This window comes from Pieris napi, chromosome 3 (genome assembly GCF_905475465.1).
Source record: "Pieris napi chromosome 3, ilPieNapi1.2, whole genome shotgun sequence".
In the NCBI taxonomy this organism is placed as follows: Eukaryota; Metazoa; Arthropoda; class Insecta; order Lepidoptera; family Pieridae; genus Pieris; species Pieris napi.
Window position 1 is genome coordinate 9838533 of NC_062236.1, and position 18350 is coordinate 9856882.

The 18350-nt window shown below is 38.8% G+C and overlaps 1 protein-coding gene across 1 annotated transcript; it reads right to left on the reverse strand.

The window, feature by feature from the left end:
* Nucleotides 1–118: 118 nt before the first annotated feature.
* LOC125063584 (facilitated trehalose transporter Tret1-like) lies at nt 119–6755 on the reverse strand. The gene is made up of 5 exons (XM_047670090.1): nt 6476–6755; nt 2941–3096; nt 2216–2414; nt 1867–2057; nt 119–568 (listed from the first exon to the last, which is right to left on the reverse strand). The coding sequence occupies exons 1-5, from the start codon at nt 6525–6527 to the stop codon at nt 120–122; spliced, it is 1047 nt and encodes a 348-aa protein (XP_047526046.1). The 5' UTR covers nt 6528–6755; the 3' UTR covers nt 119.
* Nucleotides 6756–18350: the final 11595 nt, after the last annotated feature.

Consider the following 18350-nt stretch of genomic DNA (forward strand, 5'->3'; position numbering starts at 1 on the left):
GAGTATACTTCTATTTGGATAGAGTGAATAATGGTAGGGGAGCCCAAGAGGGGATTTCGGGATTTACTAAAGCGCGGCAGATTAATATATAGGGGGTATCACCGTGACCGTCATGTACCTTATACTGTAGGAAATGTATTACATATACTGGTGTTCTTTAATAAATTAATAAAACTCGCACTTACCATACTAACACAGCATACACCTGTTGAAACCAATAGCAAAATTCGCCTTCCAGATATTTCCACACAGAATGGAGCAATAATACTCCCCACCAATTGAGTACATCCAATGATAATAGTAGCTAAACTTGGCGGGACCGATGAATCCGCCATTTTGAAAATCGATGTCGAAAAAAAAACAACCACTAACATACCACTTAAATAGTTCAATACGCTTATAGTTACAGTAATAAATAATGCTTTTCTGTTGCATTTAATTGTAAACAATTCTTTCCAATCTTCTAAATTGTTTGTTTTGGCTTGAGTATTCTTTAATTCCATTATGTTTTTTATTTCGGATTCTCTACCAAGTATTTGAAGGACTTGGCTTAATTTTTTGTCTTCATCTGCAAGAATAAGGTTTTATTTATTTATAATTATAAAAGTAAACACTTAGACAATATACAAAGCCAAAACAGATTATGTTGATAAGCAAAAGCAAAGGCATTCTCGTTTCTCAAAATATTTCCTCACATCCTCTATGTTAAGGTGGAAAATAACATCTGCATAATTTGTGTTATAGCTAGCATTGGCGAATTATGCAGATAATTCGATCTCGTACGAGGCACATAGAACAATTATGAATATCTTGTCGCATACGGGGGAGGGATTCTTAGAGAAATTAATGACAGAAAATATGGGCTATCTATCCGGCCATAAGGTCTTGCTGACTCCGCCGACATTACAATGAGTCTAAATTAAAATATTTGCAAGAATCTGATGCAACCATTTAACATCTGCTTTTTCTTTTTACGTCAATAATCAACACGTCCGTTAAGACAACTTTTTTGGATTCAGATATATTTGGCAACGAAGAATTGACTACGTTGGTAGAAAAGGCCGATCTTCCTTACTTATAAAGGAATATTAGATAATACACACATCATACAACCAACTTAAATAAACTTGTAGTACCAAACCGTGGCCAGCAAATATTGCCCCTACTGAGCCCCCTGATGAGATAAAAAGATCTGTAACTCTAAGCTAATTGCTTTACATGATAACAGGTCTTTTATACTGAACGCATTTATTCATTTTATAAAACGAAATACTGACAAAATAAAACCACACCTTAAACAGAGCAATTAACTAATGATTTTCTTAATATATTACGAAAAGAGGTGCAATGACCTACGAAAAACCTTTTGCGTATATATTTTTACACGCTTTATATTAGCTTCACCTGTATATATGTATGTATGTATGTATGTAACCGACTCCTTCGGACTCGATTTTGTCCCACTTTAAACGGACAGATTTTATTCAAATTTTGCGCACCTGTCAAAGATCGATGACAATACAATAATCCGAAAAAAAAAATTAAATAAAAAATAAAAATAAATAATAGTTTAAAAAACTCAAAATCACGCTTTTAAAGCACATCAAACTAAAAAGTGAAAAATAATTCCTAATTTACGCTGAAAATGGTAATGAACAAAAAATACTGGTATTATTGTGAAAAAGCGTGGGGCGCTCTGTGCCATATTTTTCGTCTATAGAGCAACCCTTTAAACTATTATTTATTATTATAAAGTTACGTATGAAATAATTTTAGTTTTCTTTATTCATATAGAAATGTATTTTATTTTCATCCTAATTTTATTTGGTTTGTCTTACATTGTTTATTAAATAAAAAACAATATACCTTTCAAAGCGAGATATACAGGAGATTCGGGTATGCAGAGAACTGCCAGGAAATATACTACAGATATAGCAACACCAATATATGAGACCATACTGTAGGAAACGAAAGGTCCAACACTGAATAATATTAGGGATCCCAATGTTTGTATAACGCCAAGCCCCGTCAGGAAGATCCCTCGAATGTTGCTTGATCTATAGAATTGAAAATTATAAGCAAAAATATAAACTATATACATTACAATTATCCTCGTGACAAAGGAACAAAAAATATGCAATTGGCAATACAAAAACAGAAAGGTACCTAAATCTTCTTGCCCTGTCAAATCTTGCAATATCTGAATTATACTTACGCTATTTCTCCAATATAAATGGTGTTTATCATATTTGCTATGCTAAATCCAAATGTGTTGATGATTCTAGCAATGAACATCATCGTGAAGTTCGTAGCTGACCCCAACATGGCGAAACCGATGATGTAAAAAATTGCCGAGAGAACATAACTTGCTTTTCGGCCTTTGTAGTTGGAGAACCAGCTCATCGACAGCACAGCTGTTGAATTAAAAATACATATGTCTTAAGCGCGTGTATTGTGCTGTAAAAAAACTTCTCGTAGTCTGGTTTCTATTCGTTTTATTATGACTTCAGTGAAAACTTTTCTACGACATTTAAATTTTAATAATATATTCGTTGCAAAAATATATGCAATAAAATCAATTTGAGAGTGTAGAACTGTAAGAAAATAATTTCAAGTTTAACTTCAAGCGTTTCTGAATACAAACATTAACGCGAGGGATTTTGAAATAAGGCAGAGTTCGTGCTAAGTCTCATTTCTTAATCTCACCCATAGGTGGCGCAAAGTCAACTCTGAATATTACCCTTAGTCATCCACCTAGATAAATTGATTAACATGTAATACAGATGTATTCCATATTAAATCGCCGAAATTGTCAGAAAGACAAGGGAACTTTTTAGATCCCAATTATATAGGTATGTTAACATTTCTATTTTAATAATAAGTAAATATACATAATCTTTGTAACTACAACTACTATTAAAAATACTTGGAATTAGTTACCCGGTAACCCAGCAATATATAATACAGATGCCAACAAAGACATTTCTATGTCGGAAAGTGGTCTTGATAATGGAGATTCGTCAGGGTTCTCCAATTTCGGAATGATCGGCGCCGTCCAACTGATTCCATAGCCACAGAGCAGATGACCAACATACCCTGAAAAATTTAAAGGGTGAATAATCTGTCACGTTTTAGTATAGATAATCATGTAATATATAATGCTTTGCAGGTATAAATAGACTCATAGACATTATATATTTAGGGGCAAATATTTCCAACACAGGAGGCACAATTAGATTAGAAAGACAAAATTAGATGGCGTATTGGAATGGAAAAGTCGGCGATGGAACTAGAAAGATCGATTGTACTTAATGAGACAAAAATATACACTGTCAAAACACTGATGATGGCCATGAATCATGGACCATACAAATCGAAGGTAGACGCCGCATCGACGCTTTCGATATATGGTGCTAGACACGTTGCCCTGGACAGTTCTAAAGAAACTGCATGCCACCAGGCATCATCTCTTATCTCAAGAGAGTGTTGCAATATTTCTATCACATTGTCCGGAATCAGGGTATCCTTGAAATACTTAGTAACCGGGAAATTGGAAAGAGACCTAGGCGACACAGCCCAACATGGACCGACCAGGTATCACAACTTCCAAAAATCCATTATTGTATTAGTAACAATATTATCTTAAAATAAGTAAATTTGATTTAGTCAAGGGGGTTCACACACCACATTCCCGAAAAATCACTATCTATAGAATGTGTCAATGCCTAATGCTTAAGTCATTGATCTTATTTATCTGCATTATAACTTACTGTGAACGCCGCCAGCATGACTCTAAACCGTACGTTTCAGGCACAGAAGGGTGATTCCTGTTCTCCGTATAAAATAAAAGCTTAAACTCTTTTCTTGAAGAAGTAGAGTAATAAGGTAAGAGAGATAAAAATCTGAGAGTTCGCCATGGAAACCAGGCACAGATAGGTTTAAGTTTGCAATAATTTTCGTGATAATTGGGTGTATTAAGAAAGAAAATAAGTATATCTCGTTAAATAAACACTTTATCTACAGTCTATTAACATTCTTAGTAAGTATCTTAAATCCTTGAAAATATGACCGAGATTATCAAATAGAATTAATCTTGCGGAATTGAATTTATCTACGAACTACGTTTGTTGGTTACAATGTTAACTTGATATAATATGTAAGAGATTTTGTGTTCTATTAGGAAATGTACCACTTTTCTAAAGTATAGTGATTACTAGTTAATCTAAACAATTTTTTAAACTAATGAAAAAAAATATTCAGAAATTCTTATAAAAATAAAAATATCGTTTATTATTATTATAAGTAACACTACGTACTATTTACATTTACAGCCTCTTTGCAAATGGCGTACATGCCTGCTTGAAGCAAATAATTATAATTAAAATAAAAACAATCGTTTAGGTTTTATCAGCAAAAGGAATAAATTAGGATCACGAACTTACGTTACCATGGGAACAATACGATTTGTTTACATCAGGGTTAATCAAAGTTGAAATACAGAATGCTCTTAGACATTTGCTCTCCAGGCCACAATTACCAAGAAATAGCTGATGTGATAGTACAGACTTTGGTTTTCGAACTTTGGTTTTGACCTAACAGTGAAATTTCACACACCATGTGATATAATTACCCATTCATTCAAATCCCCGAGGTAAAGTAAAGATAAGAAAACACTATTTCTTTTAAAAAAACGATGCACTGAGAACAAATGTTAGCAAATTTTGAATTTAATACAATATGTTCGAGAAATACGACAGGTAGATAGGCTTTTTATATTGTTTCAAATTCATTGAGCACGCCATGTCTAAACGCATGACGGTTACATGTAACTACTGGTTAAATTTGTCTACCTCATGACAAATAATTTTATAAATAAATAATAATTAAAAATATAATTATTTATTCTCGGAAACACGAACATAGTATCAAAACATTATAGAATACTATGACTGTAAATAAACATTATGTTAGTGTAAGCTACTCACTAATATTGTAGAAAATTAAGTCAACATAATATTGTTTGATATATTGTAATTAGTGGTGGATTTACATATTTTTAAGGCTAAGCTGTGTATTTTTTGCCGCCTTTGCTTCTACTATTCTTATGTCCTAGATTATTTTACAATCCAACAATTTCATTGAAATTGCACGAAAAAACATTTTTGGATCTGATATTTGAGCACAAAATTATACACAAACCATCCAGTTCGCAGGCTCCAACCTGTAGTCGGAATTATATGTCTCTATGGGTTGATATGAGGGAAATACATTTTCTGCAATTTCGTTCTTTTCACTCGTACAAAGTGAAAGCTGAGGGCGCAGAGGTCGAGTACTGGTTGGGGGGCGGCGAACTAGCTGTTTACTCTAGAATATTGAAGTTTGCTACACCGAATGTACAATAACTAGTTAGAAGGGAAAGTCATTGGCAGAATTTGTTGCAGACTTCTATCTGTATAACATCAGAAAATGGCATGTAGATCTTTTTGATTTCTGTGAGATAGCAAAAAAAATCCGGTTCCCAAATTTATCGCCCTCAAAATCTGCAGCCCTAGGCACCTTACTCAGCCTGCTGGTAATCTAATGGCTGGTATCCGCCACTGATTGTAATTCATGTAATGTCGCACTCTCTTTACCACGACTTAAAGACGTTTTGTGAAGTTTATTGTAAGAAAAAAAAATATATTTGTTGAATAACAATAACGCTTCACGGACCGGACCAAAACATAACTACAGCTAGAATAATTTTTCTGTTTATTTGTAATTAATACTGAGAATATAAAAAATTGTTTTGAAAATTCTACCCAATTAAATTAATTATTTACAAATTACTACAGTAATTAACTTGATGCCTAGTTTATTGCAGTTTAAGTAAACGACATATTTGATTAATGGTTTAATGCATGCATATTCTTAATTCTTCTGTTACTTGAGGTTAACGTTTTGTTATTTTAATTCAAATGTCAAGTAAGTAAACTGTAATAATGCCCTTGGCGTGGCGAAGAGGTTCAAGGCAGTTCTTCTCGTTCGTTCTACGCTGTTTTGGGGACAGTGCATATTATTATTTGTGGATGTAAATTTGAGTTAATTATTTATCTTAAAGTCTAAATAAAATAGAAAAAATAGAAGAATAAATAAAAAAAAATGATGAAATTCGTAACAAAACGAAACTTACAGATGCACTTTTAAACACCCTAAGGCTTAAATAGAAATGGGCTGGTCACTTTATAGAATACGCAAAGAGACGCAATGTCTCTGCGTAGAGAGAGAATCAAGCCGATCAGTAAGACATTGGAGATTGACAATTCGACAAGCCCTTCGCTGAATTTGGTCAAAAGGAAGAAGCTGGAAGTATTTATTTCACCCTAAACCATACAAAAACTAGACACTAAAAAAAGAAAAAAAATCACACAGTTTACTTATATAAAGAAATATAAACTAACCAATGAATAACGGTTTAATATTAATAATTACTTACCACATATAGTAATTAAAATCTGATTTCTATACCGCAGCACACTATGAAACATTTTAGCGACTAGGTAACTATTCTACAATCACTTGTATCTTATCACGGATTAGCTATTGAGAAACAATGTACAATCTTAAACGGAGTTAAAAAAGTTAATATAAAGATATTATAATTCGTTACTTTTAACTTTTTATAAATGATTCAGGTTCATTGAACACGTGCAAAATTCTCTTTCAATTTTGAATTATATTTGATTTGGGATTTTGGTCACAACGCACGTCTTGTGGGAGAAACACAGCCGAATATTATGATATATCGTACCATTGACATTATCAATATTGCAAGATGATTCATTTTTTAACGCAGTAAAGTCACTAATAGCCATAATTAGAGTTTTCAATTAAATCTATAATTGTCGATTAAAATTGTACTCATAGCGGTGCAATTATGCTAAACTACAATTACAACGATCTAAACTTTGTATGTTTAAGTGTTATTGATGCGTGTGTGTGTGTGTAATAATTGTAGTGTTATATTTTAAGTGTGTATGTAGTAAATAATCCTGTGTTATATCCGTTTCAATCAGCAGGCCTCACTGTATCTGATGTAGTCTCAATGTCGTAGTTTTACGGGATTTAACAAGCCAGCCTTGCGATTCTGTAACTCACTTTTCGATTTCTGATAAGGAGGGAGCTTGTAGTTTATTGTTTATTAGAATGCCAAATCGTAAAATGATTGCTTTACGGCTGATTTGAGCGCGAGCGCTGCGAAAACCGCTGTGAGTTCGAAAAGTGAGTTACAGAATCGCAAGGCTGATTCCTCACGATGTTTTCCTTCACCGTAAGAGCAAGATTAATGATGCATATATAGAGAAACTTCCATTGGTGCAATGCCGTGATTCGAACAGAGACCGTTGAGTTGAGCGCTTAAGCCACTAGGTCAACACACAACATTGTTACGATGATGGGTTGACTGAAATGTTTATTTAGATTTTTCCACAAGTTAAAGACGTTTTCAGTAAGCTGAAATGTGATTTACATTTCAGAAAATTGTAATTTACATAAAGTTTCTATCTTCTCGCTAAAACATTTTGTCAGGCTGTTTCAGAGCAAATGTAGTCGAGTGGTAAAGTTTTCAATTTAGTGTAATTAAATTATTTTTATGATTTATTAAAAATAAACCCCTGAAGAGATCTACGGCGTTGTCTATCCGAACCCTAGCTCTTAACATTTTCACTCTTTTTATAAGTATACCTGTAAATATAATTTATTTTGAAATTAGACTATTATAGGTATATTATTGCTTGTAAGGGCAGAGCCGCCATAAATATTTTAATTGGAGCAAATGAATCCCAAGGATTAAATTCATTTGAATAATTGTCAATTAAATTTAAAATTAATAATAAGCTTTATTGATTAATTAACATTTAACGAGACTTTTGAATTTATTCAGTGATAACTAGCTAATTTCGTTTGGGAGTTTGTTGTAAAAACGAATACAATTTTTGTATAAGTAGTGATTTATCTAATCTAGAGCTTGGCTGATCTAACACTTCCGGTGAAATTCACCATTTGTTTTAAAATTGTTTACATATTTTTTTGTTCATACAACAAGGCTATATTCATTAGACATTCCATTGTTTTGTAAAGGAAGTGAATCCTAAAAAAACTTTAATGATTTTTTTTTCACTGTATGCATTTAAATCTAAAAATTTACAGATATTATAGCGCAGACGATATCAGTGACAAGATCTTAACTCTTCGATAGAAACCAGACGGTTATTGACACGAAATACGAACTGAGATATAATTAAAGGAATAAATACAAAATGGAATTTAACCATCGAGGTGTGAGATTTGGTTATGTCTCAACGATTTAAAATCTATGTAATTTACACAGTGTTCCATACATACACTTCCTAATGTTATCATCTTAGTTTAATCATAATAACCTTGTATGTATATGTGAGAGAAGAAATAAAGATTATTATTATTATATTATTATCCTACGTCAAAGTCAATCTGAATTCGGGTGGAAGGGCAAGTACTGACTATGCATAGAAAATTAATAAAACCATATTTCTGTTAATGTTATTTCTTTACTATAGAAATAAATACAATATCCTTACAGACTATGCCAATACGATAATGTCGAGAAAAAAAATAAGATAAATAATATTAATCAAATTAATATACACGCTACTGTGAATTCACTCTGCGAACTGCGTAGCTCTGCTTGAAACTCACATGAGAATCACTGCCTTTCTCTCTTTGTACACATTTTGACTTATGTAAAAATATAAACCCATAAAGCGTTGTATTAAAAATATTGGTAGTTAAATAGTTTCACATACATTATTATTAGTCACGAATGCAATAATAATACAACAAAATATATTATGCCTACATAGTACTTATACTACCAGTACATTACAACGCATTCTCTAAATCGGGTGGCATAGATAAGTTAAAATCTTATATATCATAATATATTTTTTATATATATATCTTTCTGTTTTTATAGGTTTGTTTTCCGGTCATCGTAGCTATTGCACAACCATTTTAGTGTGTGGCGTGCCAGCCTGAACTTAGGATATCTTACATGGATAAATAGCATTTATTCGTTTGTGAGTCTGTTGAGAGAAATTTCTCGCGCCATGGATGTGACTGTTGCCCGCTCCTTGTTTTTGGCCGTTTAAAACGTAACCTATTAAAATTATTAATATTAGTTAAAGTTCACCTTGTACATACATCCCGAGTGGCAACTTATTATTTTTGATAATAGTCAATCAGTTTGACAGAAGACAAACCTTTCGAACCCTAGCAGACTTGTTCGGGCGACTTTTGTTCTGTACTCTAGGATACTCATTAAGACATCTTCTTCCAAAGGATTATTTAAATTCAAAATAAAATTAATCAGTGGGGCCTTTTTAGGTCTGGGCCTCAGATTTCTGTATCTGTTTCATGATCGTTTGTTAATCTAATAGGCAGGTTGACGATCAGCCTCCTGTGCCTGACGCACGCCGTCGACTTTTTTGGTTGGCAAGCCGGTTCCATCACGATGTTCACAGCCGGGGATCGAACCTACGACCTCAGGGATGAGAGTCGGACGCTGAAGCCACTAGGCCAACAGTGTTCATTATTTAAATTTAGAACACAAATAAATTTCACTAAAACACCAGGCCTTTTCTAAAGCGTAATGAAAAAGGTTGATATTGCGAGTGAAAAAAACAATGGGTGGTACAAAACAAAGAGTTTTATTACGCACATTATGCGGGTAAGCGTAATTTAGACGGACGAGATAGGGCTGGCAAAATCTTTTGAATCTATATATGTATAAAAATCTCCTATATATATGTTTCCAATAATCGTATGTCGACTCCATCAATTTATTAGCTTAAGAAAATCTTATTACCTAACGAAAATACTGGATACGCGTAAACTAATTAACACGATATATTTAATTCCTTTAATTATATGTACAACCTAATTTGTATTAATTTTTTAAGTTGTATAATTATTAAGAAATATTATTTTTTTTATTTTTTATTTTTTATACATTTTGGATTCAGTTATATTTAGTTAAAGGAATTTATTAGAGAACATGAGACAGGCCGGTAGTGGAGCTTTGACTAGAGTGTTAGTGATATTTCGTATGCGATTTTAAACTGTCGATTACAAAGAACGCGCATATCTAAAACGTTGATATGGAGAGTAGTCCATACCCCACTATATGAGTGTTTTTCTGTTTTGTTTACTAACCAATACCAACATAACAACTAAAACTACATATATTCTGAAATAAAGAATTTATTATTATTATCATCATTATTTATTTGCCAGCCCTACCAGCGATCTTCAGTGAAATGACGTTGTGTGTAAATGACTGTGGTTTAGGAATATTGCTTCAATTTAGAGCGTTTTGCCGCAATAACGTACGTGTGAAGGATTACTAAGCCTTCTATATAGATTTCCCTACATTTGCACGTATTTGCATTAATTTCCTGGAAACTATCACGCCATATGGAATTTATTCATTCTCATGGTGAGCAGAAAGTCTAAGTTATATATACCCACAGGTATATATATATATATACCCACTCGTTTTAATGAAATTTGATATCTCGTTTTAGTCTGTTGACGTACACTGCTGCCTCTCCCCTTGAATTTCCAGTACTACCGGATCCTTGCTCTGCATCCAACGACTTCCGTCCACCCTCACAAGGTCATATGTCTACCTATGAATTAAAATTTGATAAAGAAGTAGTAGTACAAGTAGCAACATTAGGTTACTACAGGCATACATATATTAATGTGCTGTATGCTGCTGGACTGTCCAGCGTATGGGTCATCCAGGTACGAGGGTAGTAGGACTCCTTTCTCCGCAATTAGACTCCTAATTGGTCCGTTGTGCGTACGATCCAGGTACGAATTAATGCAGAAAACAATCGTGGCTCTGACAAAAATTTCATTGCCCCAGTTAATGACACACAGAATGTGCCTGGAGGATCTACGGGAATGGATAGTTCAGCAACTACGAGTTGCGACACCAGGTGGTTCGGCATCCCATGAAATATAGTCCCAGCAAATTAAAGTACATACTTGTGTATAATAACATTGTGTTAGGGAATAGGTATAAGTAATGATAAAATGAAAAACCTAACTCGGAGATGTAGGAGCAACGAAAAAAACCTGCGTTGTGCTTGTGTCTATCACATAACGGTAGAAATAAAGTAGGAAATAACGTTACTACCATAAGGGGTTTCCAGTTTCTATCACTATTTAATACGAAAACAGTTAGAAAAAATCTCTTAATGGGTGCATTAGTTTAGGTGTTTCAACATACACATTTGAACTAAGTATTAAATGAAACAAATGCGTACATTACAGTGATTGATATAAGTACACAAGTATCATAAAAGTTAATGTTAACGAAAATTGTTTTTCTTATCTACCCCGAGCAGTAAGAACAATGATACATTACGTATAGAGCGCGACATCAAACATGAAACTTGGTGACGTTATCCATAAAATGTGTTTGAACATAGAAACCTATAAGTCTACATAAGTTTAATTTAAAAACATCTTACGTGTGTTATGTAACCTAACGTCAGTTAAGCTAGTTTATATGATCAAACAAACGTTTAGAAACGTCAGTTTTTATAGTAATTAGCCTTTTAGTTTTTCATTATAATGAAAACATTCGGAAACGATTCCGAGAATGAGCAATAGGTCGATAACACTCTTATTTATAGGTAACAGATGTGTAACTTAGTTTTAAGAACCCGTAAATAAGTCAAGTTAGAGTTTTTGTTAGTCCAGCGTCGAACCCCAGACCCCTAATTTTATGGTATAAGACCTTATTTTACACGATTAAAGACAGTTGACAGTTGTTGTTTAGCTCTAGCCGAACTACGCTCAAAACAGCCCGAGCTAAGTTGTAAAGGCCTTTAAGGCCAGCGAGATTCCATTCAAAAGGCATTTTTATCCGGCATTATGTATTAATGTATTTTACTTACATATAATATAAATTAAAGGTATTTAGCTGAGTAGTCTCTCTTCTTTTCCTGTTTAATATAATGAAAACATGTAGTAGAGTTACAGCTAATGCATATTTTACAACACATGCAAACGTTGAAAGTGCAACAAAAATGCACACCCTATTATCCTAGCGAAGCAATCGTCATTTGTTTTACGACACCTACGTGTTATCGATTACCTAATCTAGCTTTAAGCGTACGATGGCAAGATCAGAACCACAATCGTAAAACGGAACTCGAAGTGGAGTTGTAAATGTTGTTTCGTCGAATTTAGTGGTAGATACAAAATTACAAGTCGAAACAATGATTAACGTCCATCCGGAATGGTAGCGTAAATCTATTTGCTTAAGGAATAATAATAATAATCTTTTCTATATAAGTATATAAGGGCGGGTATTAAGACCATAAGTTTGACACCAATTATAAATAACTTAACTTATTATTATGACATTATGTTAATGTTCTTATTACGAGTATATGACATTGTAAAAATTAATATTGATCGATCTAATTGTACCACTATCTTGGCAAATAAACGATTTATTTATTAATAACTTAAAGTAAGGCCTAAAACTACACGCTGGCAACAGGACTCGTCGAACCATAGGCTGCCTGCTTTTGACTGCCATTTTCGACTTGCTCCTTGCTACAGTAATGAGCCATTTGTCCACAACACTTTAAAACTTTTGATGTCCATCGGCCCACGAAATGCTTAACAGTATGTGTAATGAGAATAACGAGCGCTCTATAATTCCTGTGGTTTTAAATGTTACTAATAGGTATATTAAGGTAACGCTAAGTACACAAAGAAATTTCTGTCTAGACTATGTCTTAAGTTGTATTTAATTTTATTTGATTTTTAATCTATTGCAGTAATACATTGGATATGAAACAAAGAGGATTGAGATAAAAAGTACTCATTACAAACTTTTATTTTAACAGTAATTTAAAGCTGTGTTACGGCCACATTTGTTAAGCCGATTAATTAAAAATGTTGTCTGTGACCTGTGATGTTAACATATAAATGATGTGGTAACACTAGTACAACACAGACGTCTGAAAACCCTGACCCCGTTTCCATAGTAACTAGATTTTAACTGTTGATCTCTTTTCATCACAGCGTTTACACAATTCGACAGAAAGAGATAAAACAGTACCTCAGTTAAGAGTGAATTTAGATTGTAATATTTTTTAACAATGTTGGCCTAGTGGCTTCATCGTACTAACTTCTTTTTTTTTTTTTTTTTTTTTTTTTTTTTACTTGGGGAAATGCATTGCGCATACCCCACCGCGGTGCGACTGCTTAGTGCGGGAAGGTTATGTGGGACTCGCGAATGTGCATACCCACTAAAACCCCAAGGCGCCACCAACAATCGCCTTAGGCGGGATGCGGTAACAGCAGAGCCTTATCCGCTTCCCGACATGCGATGCGGCGGTTGTGTCCGCCTCTCCCCGCCCATTGTTGATTTGTGAAGATACTTGACACAGCAAGTATCCTTCACAGATCGGGCCATACGCTTTTAGGAATAGCTAGGGGAGATCGGGTCCAGTGCTTGCAGGGATGGATCACCATCCCTTCTTTTGAACGCATGGACCCCTGCTTCCCCGCTTGGGCACTCTTTAGGTGGCGAGGATTTGACGGGCCTGCGGTTTCTTTCGCCGCCGCGGACGGGTTCCGGGACAAAGCTCCCTGGTTCTTCCCGCTTCTTCTTTGACTTTCATGACCGACTCGCAGAAATTATAGAAGATTTTCCACGAGCCGTCATTTCCTGCGCTCAATATGGCTTTCACTACGTTTGGCAGTATTGCGTCCTCGCCCTGGAGGGCATCTAACAAAGGTCTCCTTTCCGCTTCCCATGCTGGGCAGTCCCTAAGTGTATGCAGGGCGTCGTCCCGGCTGTCTCCGACACAGTGGTGACAGGTTGGTGACTCCTCACACCCTACTACTTTGTGCAGATAGCTACCAAAACATCCGTGTCCGGACAGCATCTGCACAAGTCGATAGCTGAGGTGACCCCAGCGCCTCTTTACCCAAAGTTGAAGCAAAGGTCTGAGGGCTTCGGTAGTATATTTACCGGCACTCGCATCCGCCAGCTCTCTTTCCCACTCTACTAACAATTCCTGGTCTTCTAAGGCTCGCCACGCGTTTAATTGTTCCAGTGTGGGGTTATCCCCTTTTTCCCGAGCTTCGGCCCTCCTCCAATATACTTCGCTAAAAGCTGCCGCATCGAGATGCCATGGCGCGGTACCGGCTATAACACACACTGCGTCATAAGACACAGTGCGGTACGCCCTCGCAACCCTGGCAGCGACCACTCGCTGCGACTGCCTGAGTATTGTGCGATTGTACCCGGTCAGTTTGTCGGCCCATATGGGACACCCGTACAGTGCTTTTGCCCGGATCGCATTTGCGTATAAGAGGCGACACCCCCCACTCGGCCCGCCGAGGTTTGGCATTATGCGCGAGAGCATGTTTGCGGTGGCGGTGAGCTTAGGGGCAAGTGCCACGAAGTGTGGTCTGAAAGTCCACCGTGGGTCAAGAATCAGCCCAAGGTATTTGAGCGTAGTACCGACCCGGATAGCTACTCCGCCGACGATGATGTCTACGTCTTGAGGTGGAGCTTTTCTGTGGCCGTAGAAGCATATAGCTTCTGATTTCTGAAGGGCGACAACAAGGCCGAGCTTCTTGATTTCAGAAACCACCCGAGCTACTCCAGCTGTCGCTCGGAGGCGCGCTTCCTTAAAATCTTCTCCAATAGCGACCACGAGGGTGTCGTCTGCATAGCATATAGTTGACACTCCAGGGACTAGTTTCGCTCGCAGCACCCTATCGTAACCTATGTTCCAAAGAAGGGGGCCAAGAACCGAGCCTTGTGGGACGCCGCACTTGATGAGGTGACTCCCTATGCCATTTTGTTTCGGGAAGATAACACGGCGGCCGTTGAGGTACGATGCTACACATTTTCTTATATAGGCCGGTAAGCCGTGGTGGCGTAGGCCGTCCGCGATACAGTCCCATGGCAAGGAATTGAAAGCGTTCGCGATGTCTAACGATACCGCGAAAACCACTCTGCCCCGTGACACCTGCTCCTCGCAGACGCTTCGCAGGCGCGCAATTGCGTCGATCGTTGACCTATGTTTCCGGAAGCCGAATTGAGCCTCATGTATGTTTGGTCCTATAGTTTCCAAATGATTGTAAATCCGAGCGGCAATAATACGCTCGAAGAGCTTACCGGCTTCATCTAGGAGAACTATAGGTCGATACGCTGATGGTGACTCTGTAGGTTTTCCACCTTTTTTTAGAAGAACTAGCAACCCAGTCTTCCATGTCGACGGAAAGAGGCCATTTCTAAGACATTTCGTGAGTAGGCCTCGAAAGCGCATGTCAAGACCAGCGTCGAGGGCCAGAGCTAACACTCGTCCGTGCATGCCATCGGGACCAGGTGCAGTTTTTTTAGTGGTCATGCGTGTTATTGCTGTCTTCAGCTCCGAAGGAGATACTTCAGACACTGTGACACTGTGTTCCGTGGTCGTCTCATGTGGGGAGCTCAGGGCATCGCGTTCAGGAAAAAGTTCCGCAACCACTGTGCTGAGCAGTTCCGGCTCCATGTTTTTCGTGAGTGGCGGGGCCCACGAGCGCAGCTTGTTTGTGACAATCTGATACGGGCGTCCCCAGGGATCCCGCTCCAGGGTGTCAAGCAGTTCTTGCCATGCTTTCTTTTTTGCTTCGGCGATACCTATTCGCAGCGCCAGTTTTGCATCTCGGTATACGCTATATGCTTGTTTTTCCTCTTCTATGCGAATTGGTCGCCTTCTGCGAGTCCTGGTGTAGCCTCGACGAGCTGCTACACAAGCAATCCGCAACTGGGCGAGTTCTGCCGACCACCAGAATACACTGGTCCGGTGAGCTCCAGGGCGTCTTCTTTGCATTGCAGCATCCGCGATGCAAGTCATTGCGCCACGAAACCACTCTGCCTCTTCCTCAGGATCTACGGAGGCTGGGATCGGGCACCAGGCCTGCACAATCGTAGCCAATTCCGCCTGTTCCTTGTTAAGACTCCCAAGTGCCCATTTTGGGCCCAGTTCTGACGGGTCCGAGCTAGGATTGGCCGACGGAGAGAGAGTGCGGAAGCGGATATACCGGTGGTCCGAAAGCGTCTCAACCCCCGTCAGGACCTCCCAGTCCTGAACACGGCACGAAAGATGGGGGCTCGTGAACGTCACATCCACGATAGATTCTCCGTTTGTTCGAACACACGTAGCTTCAGAGCCCCTGTTAGCCACTACCAAACAATGCGCTGCTGCCCAATCCACCAACGCTTTTCCTCGTGGGCTGGACACCTGTGAACCCCAGGCCACAGACTTTGCATTCAGATCCCCAGCGATGATTAAATGTCTCGGATGGCTCCATTGCACCAGGCTTCCCAGTTCATTTAGGAAGGCCTCAAATTCAGCCAGCGAGCGATTGGGGGAGAAGTAGGTACTCGCGATACACATTTTGCTACCCAACTTTGCTGCCACATAGCCGTGGCCTTTTCGAACTGGGCCAATGCAGGGCGAGCCATCTGCCGGTGTAACGATAATTGCGGCCAGACCGTCGAGGTCGCCAACCCAGTTCGTTTTTTCGGGTATTGTGTAGGGCTCGGAAATTATACCAATGTTTATATTCCACTGCGCCAGACTCTGGTACAGTAGGTCTTGTGCAGCAGCGCAGTGGTTTAGGTTGCTCTGAAGAAACCGTAGGGCCATGTTATTTTGCTTCGGTTTCTATAACCTCCATACGCGCATTGTTGCGCGGAGACTTTGCGGGCGTCTTTTTTTTAGGTGACGAGCGGCGCCTGGGTACCCTCACACTGGGAGCTGTGCAGCTGTTGCCACCTAGCCTGTGATCCGCTTTCCTACCGGCCTCGTCGCAGAGTAGGCACTTGGGTTTTTCACTGCAGGAGGCTGCCCTGTGACCGGCTTGACCGCAGCGAAAACACAGTTGGCTACGATCAGTATCGGACATGCAGCGGCTAGCTACGTGCCCGATTTGTAAGCAGCGAAAACACCGTAGCTCTCTTGGCTTTGCAACACTAATATTTGCCGCAACCCATCCGACAAAGAAACGCCCCGCTAAGAGTTTTTTGGCAGCCGTTACGGGGCAGTTAGCCCACGCTGCGCCAAGACCCGATCTATCTTGTCGTATTCGGCTGATCCTTATTTGATCAGCCGGGCACTCTCCCTTCGCCGCAATCGCCTCGCGCAATTCATCCGCTGTAATAGAGTCGTCCAGGCCAGAGATGCGGACATCGGCGCATCGGACGGGCCGTGTAATCTTGATTCCGCTGTCACTCAGTACTGTTTTGAGTCGGTTGGCTAAGGTATCGGCTTTTTCCCCACTGCCGGCTCCGGGGATCTGAATTATCGTGGCTCCTGTTGCCGCTCGGCGAAACTTAACGCCCTCAATTCCAGCCTCCTTCAGATCTATTTTAGCCCGTGCTTCTTTTAGGGCAGCGGCGTAGGTAACACCCTTAGCTTCAGCGTCTTTAGACAAAGTGAGCACAATTGCAGCGGTACGAGGTGCCTTTAGCTTGGGCAGTGTCCTGGGTGGGGGCTTTTCAGCCTTCGATGTTGCCGACTTTGGAGCTCTCACATTTTTTTGCGTCGTCGTTGCCGCCTTTTGCCTTTTTTTAGTAACCATCGTCCAATTTTCTTCATTGGTGGTGGTCAGCGAGGGCCAGGAGTGTGGCAATACAATGGCACTAGCGGGAGAGGAGACAGGTGTATTTCTTTCAAACATTTCCATTCTCGGCGCGTTTGCCAAACGGTTTTGCTCATTCTTTCCAACGGCAAGCGTCTGCACGGTTGCCTTTCCCCGTTTTGTTTTCGAAGCTGCAGCTGACATCGGTGATTTGGAAGGTGGTTTCGCCTTACCTTTTTTGCTCTTTTTACTCTCAGTCGGAAGGGGAAGGGCTGGCGTCTCCAAGTTGGGCCTTGACCCGTGATCCTTAAATTGAGCATTGATATGCTCACCTACCTGTCGGAGGATCCGAGCCTCCAGTTCGTCTACATTGACAGCTGGGTGGTCCTTCGGAGCTTGCAAGATCGACCTCAGCTCGCGCATCTCGCCTTGTAGTAAATTAAGTTGTGCACGGAGGCGTTCATTTTCTAGCTGCAGAGCTCGAGTTTCATCCGACAGCGTTTGCACGGCCAGATTATCAGCATCCGTTCTGATTGCTACAACTGCCTTTTTAAGAGCGGCTACAAAGGTACCTTTTAGGTTCATAGAACACCTGGCCACTTTTTCTACGGCAGCCAGGTTTACTTCGATGCGTCTTCTGGCGTTTCCAACCGTACCTG

What these genes read in the sequence shown, in the direction of transcription:
- LOC125063584 (XM_047670090.1), bottom strand. Translation starts at nt 6,527, where the DNA reads ATGTTTCATAGTGTGCTGCGGTATAGAAATCAGATTTTAATTACTATA. An exon ending in ATTTATATTGGAGAAATAGC is followed by an intron (nt 2,058 to 2,215) that starts GTAAGTATAATT and finishes TCAATTCTATAG; the next exon opens with ATCAAGCAACATTCGAGGGA. An exon ending in TGTATATCTCGCTTTGAAAG is followed by an intron (nt 569 to 1,866) that starts GTATATTGTTTT and finishes TTATTCTTGCAG; the next exon opens with ATGAAGACAAAAAATTAAGC.